This window comes from Lissotriton vulgaris, chromosome 2_1, assembly GCF_964263255.1.
Source record: "Lissotriton vulgaris chromosome 2_1, aLisVul1.2, whole genome shotgun sequence".
Lineage (NCBI taxonomy): Eukaryota > Metazoa > Chordata > Amphibia > Caudata > Salamandridae > Lissotriton > Lissotriton vulgaris.
Genome location: NC_141687.1, coordinates 1,600,634,392 through 1,600,657,064, shown reverse-complemented (window position 1 = coordinate 1,600,657,064; position 22,673 = coordinate 1,600,634,392). Strand labels below are relative to the sequence as shown.

At 46.1% G+C, this 22,673-nt stretch overlaps 1 protein-coding gene across 9 annotated transcripts in view; it reads left to right on the top strand.

Annotated features, from left to right (window-relative positions):
* Window positions 1–1,750: 1,750 nt before the first annotated feature.
* ZEB2 (zinc finger E-box binding homeobox 2) overlaps window positions 1,751–22,673 on the top strand; it is a 156,770-nt gene continuing 135,847 nt past the window's right edge. For 4 of the 9 annotated variants that reach the window (XM_086957479.1, XM_086957475.1, XM_086957478.1 and 1 more), the window contains exons 1-3: window positions 1,751–2,915; window positions 5,151–5,301; window positions 9,308–9,376. In XM_086957479.1, coding sequence (XP_086813605.1) covers window positions 5,229–5,301; window positions 9,308–9,376 — 142 coding nt within the window. In that variant the 5' untranslated portion in view covers window positions 1,751–2,915; window positions 5,151–5,228. Of the gene's footprint in view, window positions 2,916–4,742; window positions 5,302–9,307; window positions 9,377–22,673 lie in introns of those variants that run through there. The other 5 variants (XM_086957480.1, XM_086957477.1, XM_086957476.1 and 2 more) reach the window with 3 other exon arrangements.

Below are 22,673 nucleotides of genomic sequence, written 5' to 3'. Positions count from 1 at the left end.
CCTCGTGTAATCTGAAGAGTGTGTGAATAGTATGCGAGACATCTGTGATGGGATCAGTGTATTCTTAGAACGTGCACTGAACGCCTGACTGAATGGTTCGGGCTTTAAACCGCGCATCTTTTTGGAATGAGTGAGTGAATGAACCAGACACGAGCGCAGTACATAGCGCCTGGACACTCTCGCAGCTCCTCGCTGGCAGAGCCTGTAGATCCGCGCTCTCCAGTGTCAGACTGTCAGGAGATGGGAGGTCTGTCGAGAGAGTGACTGAAATGCACCCACTTATATCTAAACCTTTACTGTCAGGCGCATCACAGTATCTGCGCATCTGCCTCAGGACCAACGCTCCTCGCGCTCACACACAAGCACACATTCTGGGGACAGTCACAACATCGAGATGATGAAACCTGGGTACCCGGGTGCACTTTACAGAATTTCAGTCGCTTTTCACCAGATTCCAAGCGCATTTCTGATCTGACAAAAAATGTGCAATGTCTGTTTTGGGCTTATGTGAATGCCCCTAAGAGATGGGAGTTCACCTTTCCCTTCCTTTGGTGGTATTAATAATTGGGGGTTCTTTCAGTTGCACCTTTCACCCATGGGAATATACAGCTAATATAGGCTCAGGGTGGCCAGGCACTTAAGAGTGGAACACGTTATGTTATATATAAAATGAGTATAAAAGCGCCTTCTACAAAAGTGTGACTGCGCAGCGCTGTGAATATGAATGTCAGTGAAAGCAAGAAGCATCCTGTCATGTCTGATGGAATGGTTCTTTAGATCCTGACAGTTTAACTCAGATGTTTCTGCTGTACTCGCAGAAGAGACTGGCAATTATTTTAAGAAGGCAAAAAAACGCGTGTTTAGTCTGCAGAGCTGCGCCTTCTTTTCATGTCAGCGTGTAGCGCCGGTGCCCACCCAAACATCGATTCGGGGGCCATGTAGTCGCTTCTTCTCTGCGCCCGGTTATTAAATGGCAATATTATTAAGTTATTAACATATACAAAGTACACGCACCGGCTTTTCTGTTTTTGGATGTCGCAGAGGAACGTTTTGCACCTGGAAAGTCCTCATGATTATCACCAGATATTCACCTACAGTCAGGAGGAAAGTTGAACCCCAAGCACTCACCTTAAGGGGGCAAATTACAAGAACACTTCCGGATGAAATGTGTAGGAAAGGGTGATGCGGTCGGGGCAAAAGTTTCGAAGCAGAAACACTACATTCTTGACTCTAGCCTTTTTATTTTTAAACTGAAGGTTCAGCAGGTGAAGGGTATCCAATAAGGACCGTTACACAAAGTACTTTACCTGAGGTAAATAAATGCAAAGACAGCGGGTTGAGACATATATTTTTATACATATTTGGAAGTTAGGCGCACTTTTCAGAATACACTTGCAGCATTTATGCAGGCGCATAGACAATGTTATGTATACTTACATGTTAATTAGCACACATGATACAGGCGTTAATGTATGCCCAACGCCGGCTCGTTGTCGCCCAAAGAGGCGACCATCGGTTAAGAACACTTAAACTTCACACCGCCTCCCTTGGGAGGCAGGGTCAGGAGTGGTTAATCGTGTGCAGTCCTTGCTAAATTGCTGGGTTCCAGATGTTGAGAATGTCTTTTTTTTCTCCTATAAGATGCTACCTAACCGGATTGGGTTACGACAGAAGCGTCACCTTGGAAGCTTTTGACGGATGATTTAATTAACCATACATTAGGGCGCGTTTTTTTTTTTTTTTTGCAAAGAATGCCCCCACGATTTGCTCGCCCGACTCATCCATTTCGCTTGTCCCTGTTTCAAAAACTAATAGAAACCGCTCAGAAGAACCTGTGCTTACTAAAACAGTTCATTGTACGCTAGCATTCACTCATTCATTCTTCATCCATCATTAAGACGTTTGTATTCGGTACCCCGAACGGGGCCAGACATGTATCACTAAGGCGCAAGTTGTGTATATTATGGTAACGCAGTTCAGCTTTTGCACATCACTCCCAGTTTACCGGTATTTTTTTTCCAAACCCGGGTACCCGTCAAAAAAAAAAAATTACCCTTAGCTAAAAAGTCATCTCGCACTGCACTTCAAGGCGCTACGTGCACTCCAGCCTCGCGGATGTTGGTTGCTTCACCGGTGGCACTTTCTGTCGCCCGGGCATCTACGCCGACTTAATTCTGTGTAGAAGTGCGCACAGAGGCGTCTCGTGGCGGCGGCAGGGGGACTAAGACACGCAGGATGCTACAAAAAAATCCCCAGTAACTTTCAGTTCCTCTGGGCTCCCGAGCTGTGTGGCTGTTGTAAGCCAGCCTCAGCCTCCCATCCGAGAGGCTGGAGTGACGAGGATAATGATTCCAGGGACTTGATGGCTGGGGAGGGGAGTGCAGGAGAAGGGGGGAGGGAGGGGGAGGGCGAGGCAGGGGGATGGAGGAGCAGAGAGAGCGACGAGGTGGGAGGGGTGAGGTGGAAATTTCATTTCTCCCACTAAAGCGTTTGCTGAGACTTCAAGGTATAATCTATCCCAGACCCTTTCCCAGGGAGGCGAAACTTGGTGTGATCACGTTTCCCACACGATGCTCACGTTTGGTGCGCTCCAAACATCCCTCCCCACAAAGATAGGTGGCGTGTGTGGCGGGGTCTCTCCTCCCTGTGATAATACAGAGGAGAAAGAGAAAAAAATGTCATGAGGAGAGGCGTAACACGTCAGTCCGTCCCCAGGTCTGTGTTTCCTGGAGTGGCAGAGCGAGATCAGTCCTAACCTGCCCAGCAGGAGTAACGGTCCTCCAGCCTGCAACTCTTTCCACGCGCACAGCCGCTCCACCTTTCAGCCGCTCCACATTTCTTCCATGCTTTTGCGGATCCTTCATGCCTTTTTCTGCCCACTATTTCTTGCCACAACTCCAGCCACGACTTGACAGGTATGTTCTTCCATGTTTGTCCCAAGCAGGTATACATTTTAGAGGGTAGCTGTCGCTTAGGTCTGTGCCCCCCGCCTAGTGCGCACACACCGGTTTTGTTGTGTTTACACACAATTTTACCTAATACCTGTCCGCTCAGGTGAAATGTGTTATTAGACTTTATAGAGGTAAACTCGTATTTATCACGCCTAGATTCCATCTGTGGGGAGTTTATGTACAGCAAGTATTGCATTTTATCCAAATTTACCAAATATTGTGTTAATTTATATACACCTACCTGGTAATGGTGTCACACCACATGTAATGCACTTCGTATTTTCTAAGCAGTATTTTTCAGAAACACGTCCCTGGACGTATGTTTTTTTTTTAATTCCTAATTGTCGATTTGGGCCAGGTAGTAGTTGTTTTAGATGATTCGTAAATGTTGTTGTATTTTATTTCTCAGTTCGTGTATGTGTGTTGTGCCTGTGTCTGTGTGCATGTTAGTGAACGCCTCAGCCTATGCATGATAAGCAAAGAAGTGAAATTGTGAGCCTGTTTTTTGTTTGTTTTGAGAGTCACTTTCAGCATGGTCACAGTTGTGCTAAAAGTAGGCTTAACGTGTTGTTGAAGGTCAGGAATTAGGATAGGGGGCTTCCTAGCTCTGCAGAACTGGCAGTTTGAACTAGGCGTGTTTAGTGCAGGAGTGATGTCAAACTGCCCAGAAAGGGGTCGTCATGCTTTTGAAAATGTGTTTATCTGCCCATTTTCCTATCTCGTGCTCTCGAGATCCGGGTGATGCAGAGATTACTAGCGCCACACTCAAAAACATAAAAGTGCCGAAGATAAAGTTCGCAGTCTCCCCCCTCCACGGGCAGACCCTCACGTCCGCCTCGGAAAGAATGTCATTGGCGAGAGTGGTCCGTGGAAGGGTCCACACTGACTTACCTACCGCTCGCCCTGTGGTGTAACCGCATCTCTCGTTGGGCTGGTGCGTAAAGTTCAGCCACTCTAACGCGCCTCTTCCTGAAACTTTACACGCCCAGCGGTGTTGTCGAAGCGCTTCCAAGCCACAGTAAGGAAGAGCTGTCTTCCAGCTCGAGGGGGGCGCCCTTTTGACAAAATCTAGGCAAAGTGGTGTAGCGTTGGGGTGGGCGCTGTTAGGCAGAGCAGGGGTTAATTGTCTTTGTTTTACAGTTTGCATCTGTTGCCTCTTTTACAGCCCTCGCGTTTGAACCGATGCACAGAGCCCTTTAAAGCGACAGCATCTTCTGTCAAGAAAGGGTTAGGGTCTGAAGCCCAAGCGGCAATCAATTACCCCCACCCCTCCCCCCATCCCACGCTCCACACACCTAGGTACACAGAGACACGCTGTCGTGGGCATGGCACTTAAGAAGCAGCACTTAACATGGCACTGTGAGCAAAAGTGTGCTCGGCAAAACATTAGCAGATTAGTAGCCCAAATTCAGAAGGGGCAGGTTTTTTTGTGTGTGCCTGTCTTCTGTGCCTTGCAGGGCTGGGGGTGAGTGAGTGAATCCCTTTGTAAACATCACAAGTGGTGAGGGAAAGTCAAGGAGCCTTATAATTGCACTTTCATTTTATTGTTAAATGTGAATACTGCCTTTGGGTGTGGGTGTGTGTTTATGTGAGTGAGTGTGTGTGATAGTGAGTGTGTGATAGTGAGTGTGGTGTGTTGTTTGTGTGTGTATGTGAGTGTGTGTTTCTTTTGAGTGTGTGTATGTGAGTGATTGTGTGTGTTTGTGTGTTGTTTGTGTATATGAGTGATTGTGTGTGTGTTGAGTGTGTATATGTGAGTGAGTGAGTGTGTGTGTGTGTATGTGCGGTATGCTGCTGTCTCTGTGCGCGCACCACTGTCTCCCCGTGGCACACATCCCGTGCAGTCATGTGCTCGGGGGAGCCCGGGCTGCTAAGCGCTAGCCTTGGTTTGCAAACAAAGTTTGAGAGCGCTGCTCCCCGGGAGGAAGCGCCGGCCGGCCGAGCCGTGCCTGCAGCGTGCGCAGCGCAGGCTGCACATTCCCCCACAGCCTGGGTCATGGGATCTGAGTCACGGTGGAGATGTGGCTCCTGTCTCAGCACCAGCGACCCCCACACGGGCGCGGGGACCAGGGGCAGCGGCGCAGGGAGCTGGCGTCTGTGACTGTGGCTGTGAAATAAAGCTCTTGTGGGTGCCGCTTGGCGCCCTGTATTTGAATGGGAACCTGCCATGCCCATGTTGTTGCTGTGTTTGGTTGGTAGATAGAGTCTGCGTGCTGAGGCGGCTGCTGAATCAGGGAGCCGAGTCCATGCGAACTGCCATCTGATCCCCTCTTATCAATGAAGCAGCAGATCATGGCGGATGGCCCCAGGTGTAAGAGGCGAAAACAAGCCAATCCAAGGAGGAAAAACGGTAAGCATCGCCTCTCTGCGGCCGGCGGGCGTGGGGAGGGTTGCGGCGGGCCCGGGGGCACTTTGTGTGGGGGCAGCGGGGCTGGGGGCGGGCGGGGGGCACTGGGAGTCCTGGGGAGGCAGATCGGCGCAGGAGGAGCGGGTCCACGGTCCTGCACAGCCCCGAGCCCCGGGCTCCTCTCGGGGGCTCGCTGACACCCCGGGGCGGGGGCTGAAAGTTTGTTGCTGGGCTCCGGCTGCCAAGTCTAACGGTCCCTCCTGCACCGTTATTCGCCTTTCCCAGGGCTCCCGGTCGGCTGCGCGCTTAGAATAAAGTCCGGGCTGGGCTGCCTGGACCCCCCCACGTCCGTGTGCCCGAGGGGAGGGGTGGGGGTGGGGGACACATGGGGCAGAAGGGGTAGTTTCCACTGATTGAAAAAAAAAATGACTGTTAATCATGCCGGAAATGTGTGTAAGTGATGTGAAGACGCACACCCTGTCAGAAGCGGGAGAGACTCGAACATGCCCGGGACACTCGGGCTGAGCGGCCGCCCCCGGTGATCTGAGCTCCGGGGCTGCCCCCAGGGTGGCCCTGGAGCTGCCCCTCCACAGCCCCGGAGCCTTTGATCTCCGCTCAGCCCCACTTTTAGCAACTTTCCCACCGAGGAGCACACATGCGGGGCGGGGAGGACCCGGGCAGGGCTCTCCCACCCAAGGCAGCCTTTCATGTAGATAGTGCAGCGGGGCTGTGTGCCCTTCGTGCTGTGTGCAGGCGGGGTGTCCCCTGGTGGTGCTCGGCCGTATGAGGGAGTGTTGGAGCGAGCTGGCACCAGCCTGCTCGTCCCGTGTCAGGCGTTGCCCCTTTGTGGTGTCTTGCACAGTTGTTTTCTTGTCTTGCGAGAACAGCGGCTCTCTCGTGGGTGTGCCCGGAGGTCAGTGGGGGTCTGCCAGGCACCGTGTGCCCACTTTCCGCCGGTCAGTCTGCGAGGTGGTCCCTGCTCCGGGCACCCCTCCCCCGCCCTGCTGCTGTCTTTAGGACACACACATCTCACCCCGGGCTCAGCCGCGTCTCCCCGCCCGGCTCTTCTGTTGTTTTTATTAAATGTTGACAATCGATTTTCTGAAATCAATGTCCTTTGTGGGACTTCCTCCTTTCCTTCCAAGAACTGGAAACACACTGCAGACCAGCTGGGGAATACGCACAAGCCTCGAGCCCAGGACCCTCGGTTCCCTCCCTATGCAAAGCGAGATATTTCCAAGACAGAGTGAGATATGTGACGGAAGCGCCCCTATGCTCATTGTGAGTGTTTGTGCTTTCTTCTGATCTCTTCCCGTCTGACTCCCCGGATCAATAGGTGTCACTGACAGTCTGTGTACGTGTGTAACATATCACATGCGTTGTTGTTCGCCTTGTTTTCTTCGGCCAGCCCTGCACCCCGGCAGGGAAGAGCCCGAGTCCGAAGGTTGGGTGGGCCCAGAAGCAGTCACACATGTAATTAAATACCAGGAACGTCTCCTGGCCGCGTGCTGTACGCACAGCCCCTCTCCCACTGATGGCGCTGCACGCAGAGGGACGTGCGCGCACCAGGGCACAGATCACAGACCAGACACTAACTTTCTGGAGAGGGTGAACACTGGTGGGGGACCCGGGCACCCTTTACACGCCCACAGGACGCATTTCTCAAGGCAGTCCTTGCTTTAGGTCGTGGGCTGGTAAAGTAAGGCATGGGTTGTCAGAGGCGCGCGAGGTCCCTCCATGCCCTGACATTCTTGGCAAGTGCACCAACAAGCATTGCCCACTCTGGAGCTCAGAGGCTCAGGGGGCGTCTGCTGGGGACAATCCTAGAAACACGCCTGGGTGACACTGGCAGCAAAGGGGGGCACAGTTGTGGGGCACACAAAGTGCATTAAATGCGGAGAAAGAGTTCCTGAATATAGTGTAATGCCGGAAGGCCTGGCAGTGCTGGGCAGGACAGAGGGAAGCAGGCGTTCTTGGGGAAGGGCTGACCATAGTGATTTCTGTGGCAGGGGAGAGGGCGCCAGGCATGAATGCTGCCCCGGGGCCGGGTGTCAGGGGGTGGAGAGGGCCCGCAGTCAGGGCCGCCGTGACCGTGTGCACACAGACCCAGCCACGGGGGGAGAGGTGAGCCGGCGCGGCCAGGAATGCATGCGCTTGTCAGTAAGTTCGGTCAGATGATGCCGAGTCGCCTGACTAACTTTGTAACACTTTCTCTGCTCGCACAAAAGGGCGCCTTTCTCCCGGCCCATCCGGTGTCATGCCGGAGGCCCCTTCTGCCGCCAGAGGTGTCTTCTCTGGACACTGGCACATTCAGACTCGTGTTTAAAGTCCGTCGCTGGGCACTGAAGCCCTCTCACCGTCCTGTGGAAAGGACTCATGGGTGTGTGGGCAACGTCCGCTTCTCTGGTCGCACACAGATACACACCGTCCCCACCTCCTGTAGTGTTGCTGCAAGCCCCTGAAAGCGCACCGAGGCGGGCTTTTAAACTGTTTTACAATAGTTGCGGCTCTTTCCCAAAGTTAAATAAGTCTGGTTTGACATTTAAATCTTCACCTGCAGCAGGTTAGCGGCCGGGAAAAGAGGGGGAAGAAAGTACGCATTAAAAAAAAAGTTGGCGTCAAGTCAGGGGATAAGATAAAACCGTTATGCAGTTCATTACAACAAATATGACTTTAGCGTTGGTGATTCTCTGAAATTTCGGGTCTATGCGGCTATCCCATGGGATTTGTTGTGCAGGCGATGCATACCTCAGCCGACCCGTGCACACTGTCATGTCACCACTCCCAGGGCACACAGGGGAGCGTTCACACAAATAAAGTCTCTGGGGGTCGAGTGTCTCCCCCCGGCTGCAAGCGAGGACCCCAACCTCTATGTTAATATTGTGTCTTTTAGCACCACTGAACACCTCCACCAGATATCTGTTCACACTGTTACCCAAAAGGTAACTTCGAGCGCAAAGGGCACGCCGGCGTCGCAGCAGGGCAAGTTTTAACACACCGTGTCGAGACTTTCTATTTAATTTCTAACTCATCAAAGCTGTTTAAGGAGTTTATAAAACACAGCGCAATAACCCCCATTGCACACAGCCTAAGTGACTGACGTGTCGCGTGGCTGTGTCTCTTCTGCCCCAGTAAAGGGAACTTGCAGCCAGTTGTATAAAACCACATAAAAAAACACAACTTATGATGCAAATGCTTTCAGTGAGTAATGGAAAGGGGGGTGACATGTCACTGCTGCCGGCACCTAATGCGCGGAGAAAGGTGAACACAATACAAATGCGCAGGCCCCCAGCAGCCATCCAATATGTCCCCGAGCGCATCGGGCGGGAGAGGTGCTCAGTGACCCAGAAGGAAGCGAGCGGGGCGCTGCATTGACTGCCAGCGGTGGGAAGGGGCTGTTGTCCCTCCAAACTGTTTCTCTCTGGCCCCTGCGCGCCATTCAGCCGCCGTTAAAGGTGCACTGGGCCATTCGGACGGGGCCCCCCTTTGTCCGCGGCCCCATCACCATGGCTTCCCAAGGTAGCCCCGCGCGCACAGGTCGGCAGCTCCCCACACAATGGCCTGTCTGCTCCAATGTGTTCATTTACATGTTTAGAACGTCAATAGTGCCGGGTGTCCACTGTACCATTCAGGCCGCCTTTCCCACAGGGGGGGTCGGGGGTCTGGCAGGCACCTTTTTTTTTGTTCACTGCGCTTTACTTGCCTTCTTAAATTGTGGAAGAAAGGGTTGAAGGGCTTGACCCAGGCGCGAATATTTCACTATTGAAAATTCATACATCGAGATCAATAGATCAGTTTTTAAAGTCACAATGATGCTTTTTTTTTTGCAACGATTAAATTATCTATTATTTTTACTGTTGTAAGAATTGTTATCTTTATTTTTTATTATTTTTTTAAATGTTGCCGTCTGTATAGTTGGCTGCTTTGGCGCCGTTGAACAGAAATAAATAAATCTTGCTGTATCTAGTGACTTTTGTATATGTTTACATCTCTCTGTTTATGCCAACAGCATCTCCCTACCACTTGGAAAATCTATTGAAAGAATATTTAGACTGTGGGGAATATAAACTTAAAAAAAGTAAGATCACAAATTTCTTCATCCAGCAGTTTAAAAAATATATATAATATTCATTAGAATCATTAGAATTTCTTTGGCCATTTCATTTGAATGCGTAGCTGTTCCAAGTCATTTCCAATGATCTTTCAGTAGACCCATTCCTCATTTATCCACTTCTTAGGAGTTAAAAAGTATTCCATGTCTACTGCCTTGTTGGGTGGAGCTTGTTGTTTTGTGTATGTTCAGTATTTTCTTCATAGTGGTGATAAATAACTTTGTGGTGCTGAACCGTGATTGCACATCAGTGTTTGTGAACCTGTTTGTGGGTTGTGTGTGCATGCCTGTCCCTGAAATGCTTTTAAGATTTTACGGCTACGCCTAAGGGGGAAAGTAACGGTTCCCATTTTTCATCATTTTGCTCCATAATGTTTTATTTTCTGACACTGTTGTTGATGCATGTTGACCTGTGGTGTATAAAGGGGGGTGGGGGGTATTGGGGGGTGGGCAGAGACCCGCTTGTGGCTCGCACTGTTAAAAGGAGAAACTTTTTACCCATTTGTAGCACATTTTCCTGCCTGTTTGTGGAAAGATTGTTTGCCCAACAGGGAAGGCAGAGAGTAGCTGCACCGTTAGCTGAACCCCTGACATGGCGGTCTTTTGAATGCCTTAGGTATGATTTCACTTTCGCTCACATCAATGCTGACCTGAATGCCTTTCATATCTGATCCGCTGTGTCTCTCCCAGTAAACATCCCCTGAGGGGAGAACAAAGAAAGGAGCTCTTCTTCTCCTTAATCACAATTCAGCCCTTTCACCGCCGGCAGGCTACATTTGCATTCTGCAACAGAAAGCCAAGATGAAAAGAGGGAAAAAAGGGAGAGCGGGAAGCGGCGAAGGCAAAGGGTGGAGGCTGAGTAAAATAACTTAGGTGTTTGTGGCTGTTTGTTGGGCTTCCCTTAGTTACAAGCCTTATATAGCTCATGCTCTACCCAGCCTTGGCGCTTCTGACAGGCGGCTAGTGTTACAAGATGGCATGCCTGTACTATTCATGGCCACTCGCTCTAACACTTGAGGTAAAAAGTGTCAGAGGAGGATCAGATTCTACTGGGAGAAGTCTGTTATAGTGCGGGTCAGGTGTAGCCACTTTCAGCTCCTGACTCCTACCCGCTGCTATTATTTTGGTACCACCGCCCCGCCGCGCGACCACGACATTAGGGATGGGCCGCCTGACTTGTCGTTGCAACTCCTGAGCACTGGCCATGGATACACAATCCCTCTGGGACAGCTTTAGGATGCACCGAAGGGAGAGGCCCTTGGGCAGCCTCGCGCTTGGAGGTGCGCCATGCTTGTGAGTGAGCCCTCCTAAGCAGCATTTGGGAGGGAAATGGGGGACGCACCTCAGGATGGATAGCTGCGCAACCCAACAACCCCACACAGTTCCTTTGATTGGTTTCTGTCAATTCATTGCATTATCTGAAGGAAAGCTGCCAAGCCTCCCCTCTATTTTGTTTCTAAATATGGACTCTAAAAATGGTAGGGATTTAGGTTTATTCTTTCTTTTTAATGAGGGGTTTATTTATAAATGGATCATGCTTGCTGCAAAGTATTTAAGCCTTTTCAGGCTGACCTGTCACATTTTACTTTGTTCTTCCGCCTCCCTTTTGCAACATGTCGATGCCCAGCACACAGTTGTTGGTAGCGGGCTAACACTGGCTCAACAGATATCTTAACTAACTCCTCTTCCTGTACAGAATCCTCTTCCTACAAGATTGTAAATCTTCTGAAATTGTGCTTTAGATTTCAATGAATTTTGCAAAAGGTGAACTGAAAAAAGCAATCTGGCAGGGATTGCTGAACTGTATTTTCATAATATATTTCTTACTTAATGCTGACTTTGCTTGTTGAGAAACATGAACAAAACACATGACACAGATTCCTGCTTTTCCCAGACGATTTAGGAACTTTGGTACAAAAAGAGATTATCCTTACACCTTACACCCCGCTCCCCTTCTACCCCCATGACCCAAGCGAAGGAGGATTTAGACAGATTTACTTCAGTAAACACCTTTGGACACTTGGGGGGAATGCAGGAGTCTCTCTGCAAAAGGAGCCTTTTGTTGTGTGAGGTGCTGGGATAATACTTTACCAGGCAGCTGTGATATTAACCTATGCAGAAATGCTGGAAAACGGTTTAACTCTTTGTGTGCTATTCCCTCTCACTCAACAGATAAGATCCCCTTTGCAGGGAGCCTTCTTTTGAACATCTCAGACATGATTGTTCCTGTGGAATTTGCATAAAAATCAGTCACACGTTTTGATACCCACTCGCTTTCCATTCAGCCTCTATTGTAGTTGTTTGTTTTTTCACCCCCTGGGAACATTTCTGATCAGAACAGCAAACAACAATTAAAAAAGTGTTATTTCACATCGCGGAGAAAGGCTGTTCCGACAAGTTTCTAAAAATATGCGTTGTAAAGAGTGTCTTTAAAATGTTCTAGGTGTTATAGTTAAGGTTATGCTGCGTGGGGGGGCCCTGTTGAGCTTGTGATCGTTTCTATAACCCCCATAATGAGATCCCCTAGATTGTGAAACACATAAGACTATCAATTTTTGTCAGTCAACTTTGTGCTCTTCTCGCGGTACAGAACAGATGTAAATAAAACTAGTCAATGGTGATTGCTAGTAAAGTTCCTTAATTGTAATTGATAATACTGCTCGCTTGGTTGTGTTACGCCAGTACACAGCAAAGCAAAATCCCACCTGTGATTCCTTTTTATGACTGGGTGTTATTCTTTTGGGCATCGGAAATACTGTGGAAGTGGGAATTTTCGTTTGACATTTAATCCAATTTTTGGAGTTGTAAAGTTAAAGTGCAAATGTTACATCAAGCAAAAGCTTATGGAAAGTGAAGGCTATGAGACATGACAAAATGATCTGTGCTTGCTGTGTTGTTGTGCCAAGTGTCAAGCCGCAAGCTCCCTTTCTCGCTGCTTCCTAGTGATTTGCCAGCACAAGTCCACTTCCCCCCTATGTGATGCAGCAGTTTTGACGATGAGTTTTATATGTGAAGCCCCGACAGTAGGTCTGCTTGTCAGGCTGCCACTGCTACTATGATGTGTGGCTTGGACAGTGTCCGGCCACTCCCTTAAGAACATATGTGGTCTCGATGATGTCTCTCTTTGTGGCAAGGTGTTCAGAGGGGTACATGGATGATTGCAACAGGGAGCTCAATTTTCAAAACTCACATGTCACAGCAGTACTGTAGCTGCTCGTTCTTCTGGGAGGCTGGAAGAAAAACCTCACAGCAGCTCCGTTGAACTGTTAAGCCTCTTTAGCAGTCCGAATAATTGAACATGTGGTTGTCAAAAAAGTCACATATAAACCAGACATTGACAGTGACGTCTCTCTGGTCAAGCTAGATTCAGAAACTTTCATAGCCCAGACAGGTAGGTCCCTCTCCGCAAGCTTTCATTGGACCTCTGTGAAGCTAAACCTTGACTCTCTCTGTGCGTCTCCCTAGTTTCCCTTAGGAGTATTCATTTTTATGTAACACAAAGGATTGTATGATGTTGCAAGTTGTTTTTTAAAAAGATGCTCAGTATATCTTACTGATTTTGACAAATGGAGAGAAGCTCGTATCTGTAGTTTCACATTGATCCCCGCTCTGTATACCGCGCCTACATGTGTGCTGTCTGGTGTATTCTTGCTCAACCTTTATTATTTCATAATCCTCTGTTCACATGAGCAAGTAAGTTAGAACATTAGTGGCGCAATAGGGGGATTTAAAAGGTTCCCAAGCTTACTTTTGATTCTGAAGAATAGGACACAATATTCTTAGTTTATTGTATAGCCCACACTCATGAAATCATGTTGTGTTGTTTGTATAAATTCATGGGTCGAGTTTAGTTTACATGGAAGTGTTTAGATCGAGACTAATATAATTCAATATATAGCAGTACAAGTTTCCTCACTCTGCCTGCCTATGCGCCTCAAACTCCAACACAAGGTATGGAGGTCGATCAGTGAGTGTGGCATGGCTTGCATAGAGTTAAAGTTCAGTAAACGTGTCCCTTCTAGTTCTTTTATAGGTTGTGATTGTCCTTATTCTGGTAGCACTTGATGCATGTGTTTATATGTTGGCATTCTGATACATCTTAGTCTGTTCATAGGTTCATAGGGGATGCTTGACCTCTGGCTTGTAGTTTATGGTACAGTTCAAGGTCACTTTGAAGATGGAATGCTCATTTTGTGGAGCAGTTGGAGTGTTCACAACTCTGCCTGGGGGCTGAGTTTGCACCAGTACATACTGTGGCAGTGAACCTTACTGGTCACTCATAGCACACAATATCTTTGAAATAATTGCATGTGAGAAGACACAGACTGTCTGATAAAAATGTTATCACCTCCTTCAGCCTCCCCTTTGATAATCACCTGATACTTTTGTTTTTGAATTTGTTTCTGTTGTTTGTGCTTGGACACTTTGTCAGTGATATTTAGCAGGTATCTCCCAGGTTCCCAAATTACCTTCTAATGTAACAGTTCTAGACTCTAATCTTCATACACTCTTCATGTATTTCTAATATATAGTGATTATGTTCCATGCCATGCAAGATTTACAGTTCTGCAAACTATCTACTATAAACAGGTGCAGCAGAAGGTAGTGGGGGGCAAGTATAGATATATAGTAACCAGAGAACGTGACATTGTCATGGGTTGATATCAGCAATTTCAAGATACCGCCATTTGTAATGTTGTTTAACTGAATGGCCTTTAATCTACGAAACACGAGATCGGAAATTTAGACTTAAAAGAATGAGTTGAAATGGTACCCTGCATCAACAGCATGGTTGTTACTAACTGGGATCAACGAATGAGCAGTCTAAGGCAAACAGGTAGAGAAAGTAAAGGAAAATACATAGGATTTCTGGAAACTTTATATGGAGTGCAGCAACATGTAATATAACCTGTGTTTAAAGATTTGTCCCTAAATTCACTTGAAACCAACTGTTGAAATTCTGTGCTGAATCAGTTCCCTTTAGTATGTTCTGGAATTTGTTTTATTTTGCAATCAAATATTTATTTGGAAGGTTACGCTATCAAACAATATATTCAGTTTTTAACATTAAACGGTAAATCTAGAAAATGTATAACAAATAAGCTTAGGAGCGTTGAAGATGGAGCTTAGTGTAAGAAAGCAAACTTAAAACTGAGCCGAACAGACATCAAGGTCTTTCAGAATAATCTTCTCTGTAGTCTTGACTGGATTTTGCTCTGCAAAGCCATTTCTTCTAATCTATTGCTTGGGCCATTGTTAATCATACTTTAAAACTTTTCTCCTGAAAAGGAACTCTCGAGACAATGTTTCTAGATCTTGCTTGAGTTTCAAACCCCCAGCCCACAACAAGAAAAACAGTAGGCACAAAAGTTTGACTGTCCCTGTGATGGGAATGTGACGCACACTCTGGAATGCCCTTGCAGCCAACATGTCTGCTCAAAATATTCCTCCAGGCCCTTAAGTACACCCATTTTAACTTAATTGTCTCGGTCCCTGCCACTTTAATTCTTCTCATCACCTCATGCTCATTTAGCATCTTTAGTGCATCCTAAACATGTCCCCATATTTCAGTGTTAAGCAGTCATATTGAACTCCGTAACACCCTATCCTCAAAGGTATACAGGGACATTCAAAGCACAAGAATTTTGTGAGCAAAAGTGAAATGTGGAATTCAAGACACATGTTGGACAGACACTCAAAGACTACTTGAAGTTGTCCAATTCTCAAACAAAAATGGGATCTCAAGATTTGAGGGTGTGAGTGCAAGTGCCTGCTCATATCGCATCTCACTTTTGCATGCGACATTGGGAAGCAAAGGAAGGCATGCGTTATTCACTTACAGATTGCTTGTAGGCAAGAACCTCATTCTCAGAGGTGAGCGGGGATACAAAAGGTGTGTTATAGATTCATACTCACCAAGTGCTTCCATGTAACTCATTTTCAAGAGTGAAATGTGAAATCCAAAGCATGCAAGGGACAGATTGTCTATTAGTGCCAAGATCACAAAGATTTTGGGGTGAGAATGTATGACTTATTCCTGACTCTGTCCTAAATTTCCAAGTATAAGCCACACCTGGTCAAGGAGAAAGGCACTGTGAAGTATTTGCATGTTAGCTCCAAATGTGTAACAAAATCTAATGGCTTATAGGGAGCAGGCACTCACCAAGTGTCTATAAGTACCTAAGTGTCACATGAAATAGAGAACCCAAAACCTAAAGTACCAAAGCAAGTCGTCTAACAACAGAGTAATTCCGTCACCTAGTCTACAAATTAATTTTGTCAGGCTAATACCTCCTTGCCCCTTCTCGAGTTCTCGAGCTAGTGATAGTGTTTGGAATCCGTAATTAACATGAAATACATCTTTTATTATATTTTATTTATATTATATTTTTCTTTGGTAGAGTCAGTGCCTAGGGTTGTTGCACTGTGAGGCCACCAAGATTTTGTACTCAAACATTTCCTTGGGTGATACTAAAGATACGTTATCCACTTGCCCCAGCAGAACTATTACACACTGGATATAAGTTTAAATGAAGGGCCTAAAACTCTCAGTTTATTTTGCAAACAAGTACATGAAAATAATTCAGAATACTACTTTTTGTCATACCCCTCCAACAATAATGATAATGTTCAGTTCTCCGCTGCTTTGTGGCTGGGTTTGCCTATGTCAGTGTATCATGTACTGTACAGGACCTTGCCTGGTAGGTGAGTGGGACCATGGATTCGTGATGCAGTTGAGTGAAACTCGTGCTACATTTGACTGTTGTGGCTAATAGAAGCATTGGTTGCGAAGAATGGCTCAATAACACATTGGCAGATTAAGATCTCTTTTTATCTTTCGAATTCGTTGACATTTGTTGAGGAACTGTTTTACTTTTTGATATCTCTGATGTCACAGCCAGTATCTTTTTTGATTGTGTTTTTCTGTTTTAACGATAGTAGATGAAAAGCCTGCGTCTTATATTTAGTGCCCGTTACACCAAACCTTCCTTGCTCCATACCCCCCCAAAAACATGTTCTGCCTTTTCTCTGGTTTTTATTTACGCGTATTTCTGTTCAAATGTGCTTTGCAAACTGTCAGACCTTGAGAGACAGGGGCTCTGACTTCCAAGTCCCAGGTTGCTTGAAAAGGACTATTTACATTACAGTGTGATGTCACAGGGTCGGAAACAGTGTTGACCACAAAAAGACATCTGCCAAGTGCCCGCCCCCCTCAAACAATACCCCCCTTTCCCCTCTGCTTGGAAAGGAGGAGGCCCTGAAAGAATTTTAATGACTTTGGTTGTGAGCGTTTAAAATTGTCGTAGGCCGCACTGCTGCCTGTGCACAATTATGTGTCAGCTGCAGTCTGCAGTGCAACATTCAGAGGGGCTGTTGACGACTGTTAGCTTTTCAGATAAACCCCATTATAATGCAGGGCCCACTGTTTCAAAACAGCTTCTGTACATAAACACAGCAATTTGATATAATACAGCACTTGCTCGGGAAGGGGGTTGTAAATGCTCTCGTGTTCAAATTGATGAGCAAAGGTCATCAATTAACACAGGAAATGCTAATAAATCCTGGCCTAGGTAATCCACATTTATGCCAACGCTAAAAGTCTAATGAGAACATTGTCTTCTGTCGAGCATGTAAAGATGTCAAATTTCTTTTGAAGATTTTTGAGAAATTGCAAGCATTGTACTTACCTAGCATCCTCTTTGAACCTGTTTGAAATGTATTTTCTTTTCTTGAAAGAAACCAGTGTTTTAAAAGCCACTATCTCATTTCAGCTGGGTTTTAGAGTGCAATAGGCACCACATAAATTAAATTACAATTATACCTTCTCCACTGGCATTCATTAACCAGATCTATTATTGTTTTTATCGGTGCATGTGTATTTGTGGACTAAAACATTTCCTCTGCTTTTCCCTTTGAATGCCAGGGGAATATTCTAGAACCTTCTCTGTCCTAGTCTTTGCAAGTCTTACACTTCTGATGAAGCGGCAGCATTTCAAAGCGTTTTTTTTCCCTCCAAGTGCTAGTTTCTAAAAGCAAAGTTTGAAGCAGCCCCAAACACTTGCAAATGTGTGGAGTTTTACACTTAGGTAGCAGAAAAGTGTGAGGTAACCCTGGCCCCCGAAGCCCGGACCACAAATGATACGTGTCAGTGGGTTCTTTGATAGGGCTTCTCGCCACGGTGTTTTTGTGCTGTCAAACTGCAGTGTCGAACAAACACCTCCTCTGGGACAGAGTGATAAATGCACAGACAGGCCGGCTTCAGCCAGTCTCAGCAATCTCCCACAAGCACCACCCTCGCCTCCCCCCTCCTACCTGAGACAGACGTTTATGCAGAACCACCCAGGGATTTCAACACTGTCAGCTCTGAGTAATTATTGATACTCCCTAAATGTGAGGAAACAGGATGACAAAACTGCGCAGTTTAGGCAGAGAGCAGCTCGTGCTGCCTTTCGGGCTCGCGAACTATTCTTAAGAACTGTTGCCAGCCTGCTCACTTGTTCGTATTGTCTTGCTTAATGCTTTCAAGACGTCGTTTTTCCCCCCCTACTCACTACCGCTAGCTTTTGTGTTTTTTCAAAATGGTTAAGGACTGCACGCCCTATGATTTAACCTTTTTAAACAGTATCTCCCGCGGAAATCTCTTCTGATTAACCTTGCTGCATCCTGACGATCATCGGGCGCGTGTTTTTGTTTCCGAATATTGATAAATCATTTTATTGCCTTTCCCCCCCGCCCTAGTGTGGCGAAACAGCGACTCCGACTGCAATGTTGCTTTTGCGCTTCGTGTTTTAGTGGCCGTCTTCGCGTGCGAGGTACTGTAACACTTATCTCAAGACGGCAAGAAAAGAGTAGCCCCTGGTAATTAAAGTAATGAAATATTCATTTACTCTACCTTTCCAGTAGTCTCACAAATTAGGCTGCTGCATTTAATGCCTGCATCGCCTCTTTTTATTCTAATGGCTGTGCTTCGCGTCTGCAATTAGGGCTAATTCTGACAGTTACCATTTCTGAGGGGTGGTAAACAGAGAGCAGGATGTGCCGCGGTGGCGTTACACGTGAAAAGCCCTTGTCTCTTTAACCTTGTTGGGTTTTTTCCTCGCAGAGGTTACCTTTTCCCAATGGTGCAAAATCGACTTGACATAACTGTTCATCAGTTTCAGGGTTTTCCCTGGAGGTATTTGCATCAAATCAGCCCAGTCAAGCTTCAAGTTGAAATTGGCAGGCCAGAAACTGACAGGGCAGGGGCAGGGAAAGAGACAGCTAAAGTGCAGCCACAAACCGACAGCAGCAGAGCGAAAGACAGAATGTCCCGGCTTTTTCACGGTGGTGGAGGGCCAGGCCTTTACCATAAACGCTTCCGGTCTGAGCGGAGCAGGGTGCATGCAGCCAATGCCAGTATGTCCAGCAGCCCTCTCAGCGCTGAGACCAGAGACAGTCAGACTCTGTGTCATTCTGATTGGATGATTGAAGGAGATGGGCTTGGGCAGTCACTTTAGCTCATTTTGACATATTTGGTACCCACCCTTGAACTTCCTTGTGCAATAAGTAATGCAAAGGGTGAAATCGTCTTGAACTGGGCCCATGCTATCGATACCCAAGTTTTCCTCCTTCCCTGTGATTCTCATAAGAGGAAAACTGTAATATTGTTAATTGAATTCCTATGCACATTTGCTTTGTACAGCTCAGGTGGTAAGTTTACTGTAAATTAAATTTTTTTGCCAGCTAGAAAGCAAGAGCCTTTTCCCAGAAAAGCTAATTAAACGTGAGCTAAAACAAACATTCCCTTGAATAAGTTGCAGAATTTACCCCATTGTTTGTTTTATGATATCCTGGAACTCCCTGCTCAAAAATGCACATGTAGAACAATATGCTAGCAGAGGAAATCTGTGACACTGTTTGATCGCGCACTTTGCGAATAATGTCGCTGTTGCGCTGTACAAGTGAAGCATTAATCGAAAGTGTGGCATGAAAGCAAAAAGACCCAAGCAACTGGTACGTAACGTCTCTGGATTTAAGATGTGCTTTCCTAGTCACCGCGCAACAACCCCCCCTGCCCCCCCTGTGCTGCCATCCTTCCCTGCAATTTTTCCCGCCACCCCGCTCTACCACCACCGCCTTTCCGACGATGCTCATCCTAAATTGAGCTTTTCTGTTTGGTATTTCATAAATAGTTAAAAATCCTGCTCACTTTCTACTGGGCTGATGGTAAAGACATTTTTTTTTTAGCTCTGCGCCAGGCAGCAATTGGCTGATCTGTTGATGCCCATTCGACAGGCACTGTTGAGCTAAAGTGGTGTGACGGCACAGTTTTGTTAAGCTGCGAACAAAGGGCTGGAGATGCCGAGCTGGCATCATCCATGTGCACATTGGCCCTGTCACAGTTTTCCTTGATTTAATGCTCTGCTTATTCCTAGATATTAGAACAGAAGTTCCACAGAAAAGGCCCCCATAGGTTATTTAGCAACCTTTCTACAGCAACCATACTTCAACACAAAATCATACGTTTGACCCTCTCTCAGATCCAGACATTAAACATAAACAACCTAATCCGCGAAACAGCTGATCACCCCATTCCCTGATCCATTGCATTTTGAAACAGAAGACCCAGTGTACAGCAGAACATGTCTTATTAGGGCGAAGGAATTATTTTCCTTTGATCAGACACTAAAAATCACTATTTCAGTGCTAGATTTCCGTAAAAGCTTGGAAGAAAAGGATGCTTTGTGAGTCAGTTTTTGGATCGAAGGTAGACTTTTGTAAAGGCAAGGATTAGTGGCACAGTAAGCAGTCTGTCATAAAAGAAGCCTCTCACAGACCTGGAGTCATGTGGCTGAAACAGATAACTAAATGAAGCAATTTTATGGCGACCTCAAGACACATTAACAGAAAGTGAAGGAAGGAGAACAGTGATAAAAACCCTGAACACAAGGCCACAAATTCGCGTTTATCAGCTCCTTTAGGGAAACCCTGACAGTTTGGCGGAACTTTGAGATGAGAAAGTTTCCCTGCAGAGGCATTAGGGTTCGTTTTCAAACTTTCTATGTACTTTTAAGGTTGACTGCAAGAGTTTGCTTGGAGATTAGTTAGCTGGACTACATTGCGTAGGTAGTCACGGGTAGCAGCTCGTCGCTAAAAAGAATGCTTACTTGGTCAGGGTAAGAAGATAGAGGGAGCGATCAATTGCTGAAGCTGTAGTTCAGGTATTTTCTTTCTTTTTTTTCTTATAGAAAAAACACAGCTTGTCCTATCACTGCACCAACCGGTCGCCTCAGCCCCTTGACTGCCATGTTTTTGTTCTGGATCAAAGACTGTACGCATGTCTAGCCCTTTTTGAGCACTCTTGCTTAGCCCGTATTTGCCACTCAACTTCTTCATAGGTTGTGTGGCTCATTCATAAAAAGTGTCTTTTAGAGCACCGTTACATGTGGCAAGCCATGCTCTGATGACTTAAGTGTCATATGCAAATAGGTTAGACCTAAGCTTGAATAGAAGGGTGATCATTGCCGCATGTAAGTGAACACAGCATTCTTCCAGAAGGGACTGTTGCACTAATCTCAATACTTTGGCCACTTTCTTCAGTCTCCTTTTTGTGTTTAACCACATGCGTGCAGCGGCTTTTTTCGCGCTGTGCGGCTTTTTTCAAAAAGCCGCGTTACATGACGAGCTGAGCTCGTCATGAGCATTCGAGCCTCACAACTCATGACGAGCTCAGCTCGTCATGAGCACGGAAGGGGCTAACCAAATTGAGATAACACAAATGATCTGGAAGTGAGAAGTGCCAGATATTTGACTGTATCTTTAAAATTCTATCTTCAGTCCTGTACTTCAGATTATATTTTGGGCCAGCATATATACATGGCCTTGATGCTCACTTATTAGACAAATATTAGTGTGTGGGCGGAGCAACATTATATAGCCCAGCCAGTTAAAGTATGTTCCCCAATGCTTTGTGGTGGCTTTTGACACAATATATTTATCATTGGTTCACATTAAGCTGTGGTGTGGGATGTCAAGACTCCAGTGATGATCCAAAGCACAGAAGAAGGGCCATAACGAATTGCACTTTTCACTTCAATGATTTCAAAATCTTTACCATTCTTGTAACAAAGTTGCAATAATTTATCGCTCAATTGTTAATCAATAAATGACACGGACCTCCCTCTAATTAATAAGTGATAGTGGCTATGAATTGCAGACCTTTGTATTCCTAGGACCATCCCAGACAGAAAAAATAAAATAAACATATATATATATATATGTAGAGAGAGAGAGGGAGAGATAGATAGATGTATGAGTCACAGACAGTGTCAAAATATTTCCTCCTCTTTAGGTCTGAGTTTTAACAGCACAGATGTAAATAGACTTATTGCTATCAATGCATCATTTTATCAAATTACTTTCTTCAACCAGCCTCTTTCAACCACTGGTTTGAGACTTTGTCAGCCACACCTTTGATCAGTCCAGTAGAGTATTCTTCTGTCATCTAATGCTATTGGCTGCTTTGGTGTATTCTTTGTCTGGCACTCAAGGGCTTTCTTTCAACTACGTGAGGGACTACTTTATAACTATAGTCCCCACCGTCTCCTCCTGATGGCTCCCACCTCTCTGTCTTGTTATAATGTGTTAACACTAGACAGCCTAACCACAATTAACCAAGAGCTATCGTCCTGGCCAATGCTTCCTTTGGAAAGCATCTACTAAGAAGATAGTTTGTCAAGAATGCACTTGGAGCAAAACGTCACCTCTCTGATATTGAGAAACCATAAAAGGTCAGTATCCTTTAGTGGCTTTCTCCAACTTTTACATCAGCAGGAAAACATCAAATTACTTTATAGACTAATATAAACTATTTCAGAATAGACATAGATAGACAATCTCATTCCTTATGGTATTTGATGGGAGACATTAAACTAGGGTTAAAAAAAATACTCATTCCTTGTTCAGTCCAACTTCTTAAAATTGAAGATGCCTAGCCAGGCTATGAAATCCGGGACCAAATTGTGTTAATATCCAATTCACAAATCCGTCTTCCAAAATAATTCCCCTGCAAAAAAGCCCCAAAGCTACAAAGCAGTTTCACTCAGCTCTAAATTCACATCTTTGGGTTTAAAACCAAGGCTTCTGCTGAAGCTCAGGTTCTGCAAATCTTCTGATGGCTATCTTCACCCATCCAACCCCTCTTACGCCCACCCGGAGAGGTGCATTGAATACTTGGCACCAAGAAGTTTTTAGGGTACAAGGACACGCAGTGATCAGAATGAGA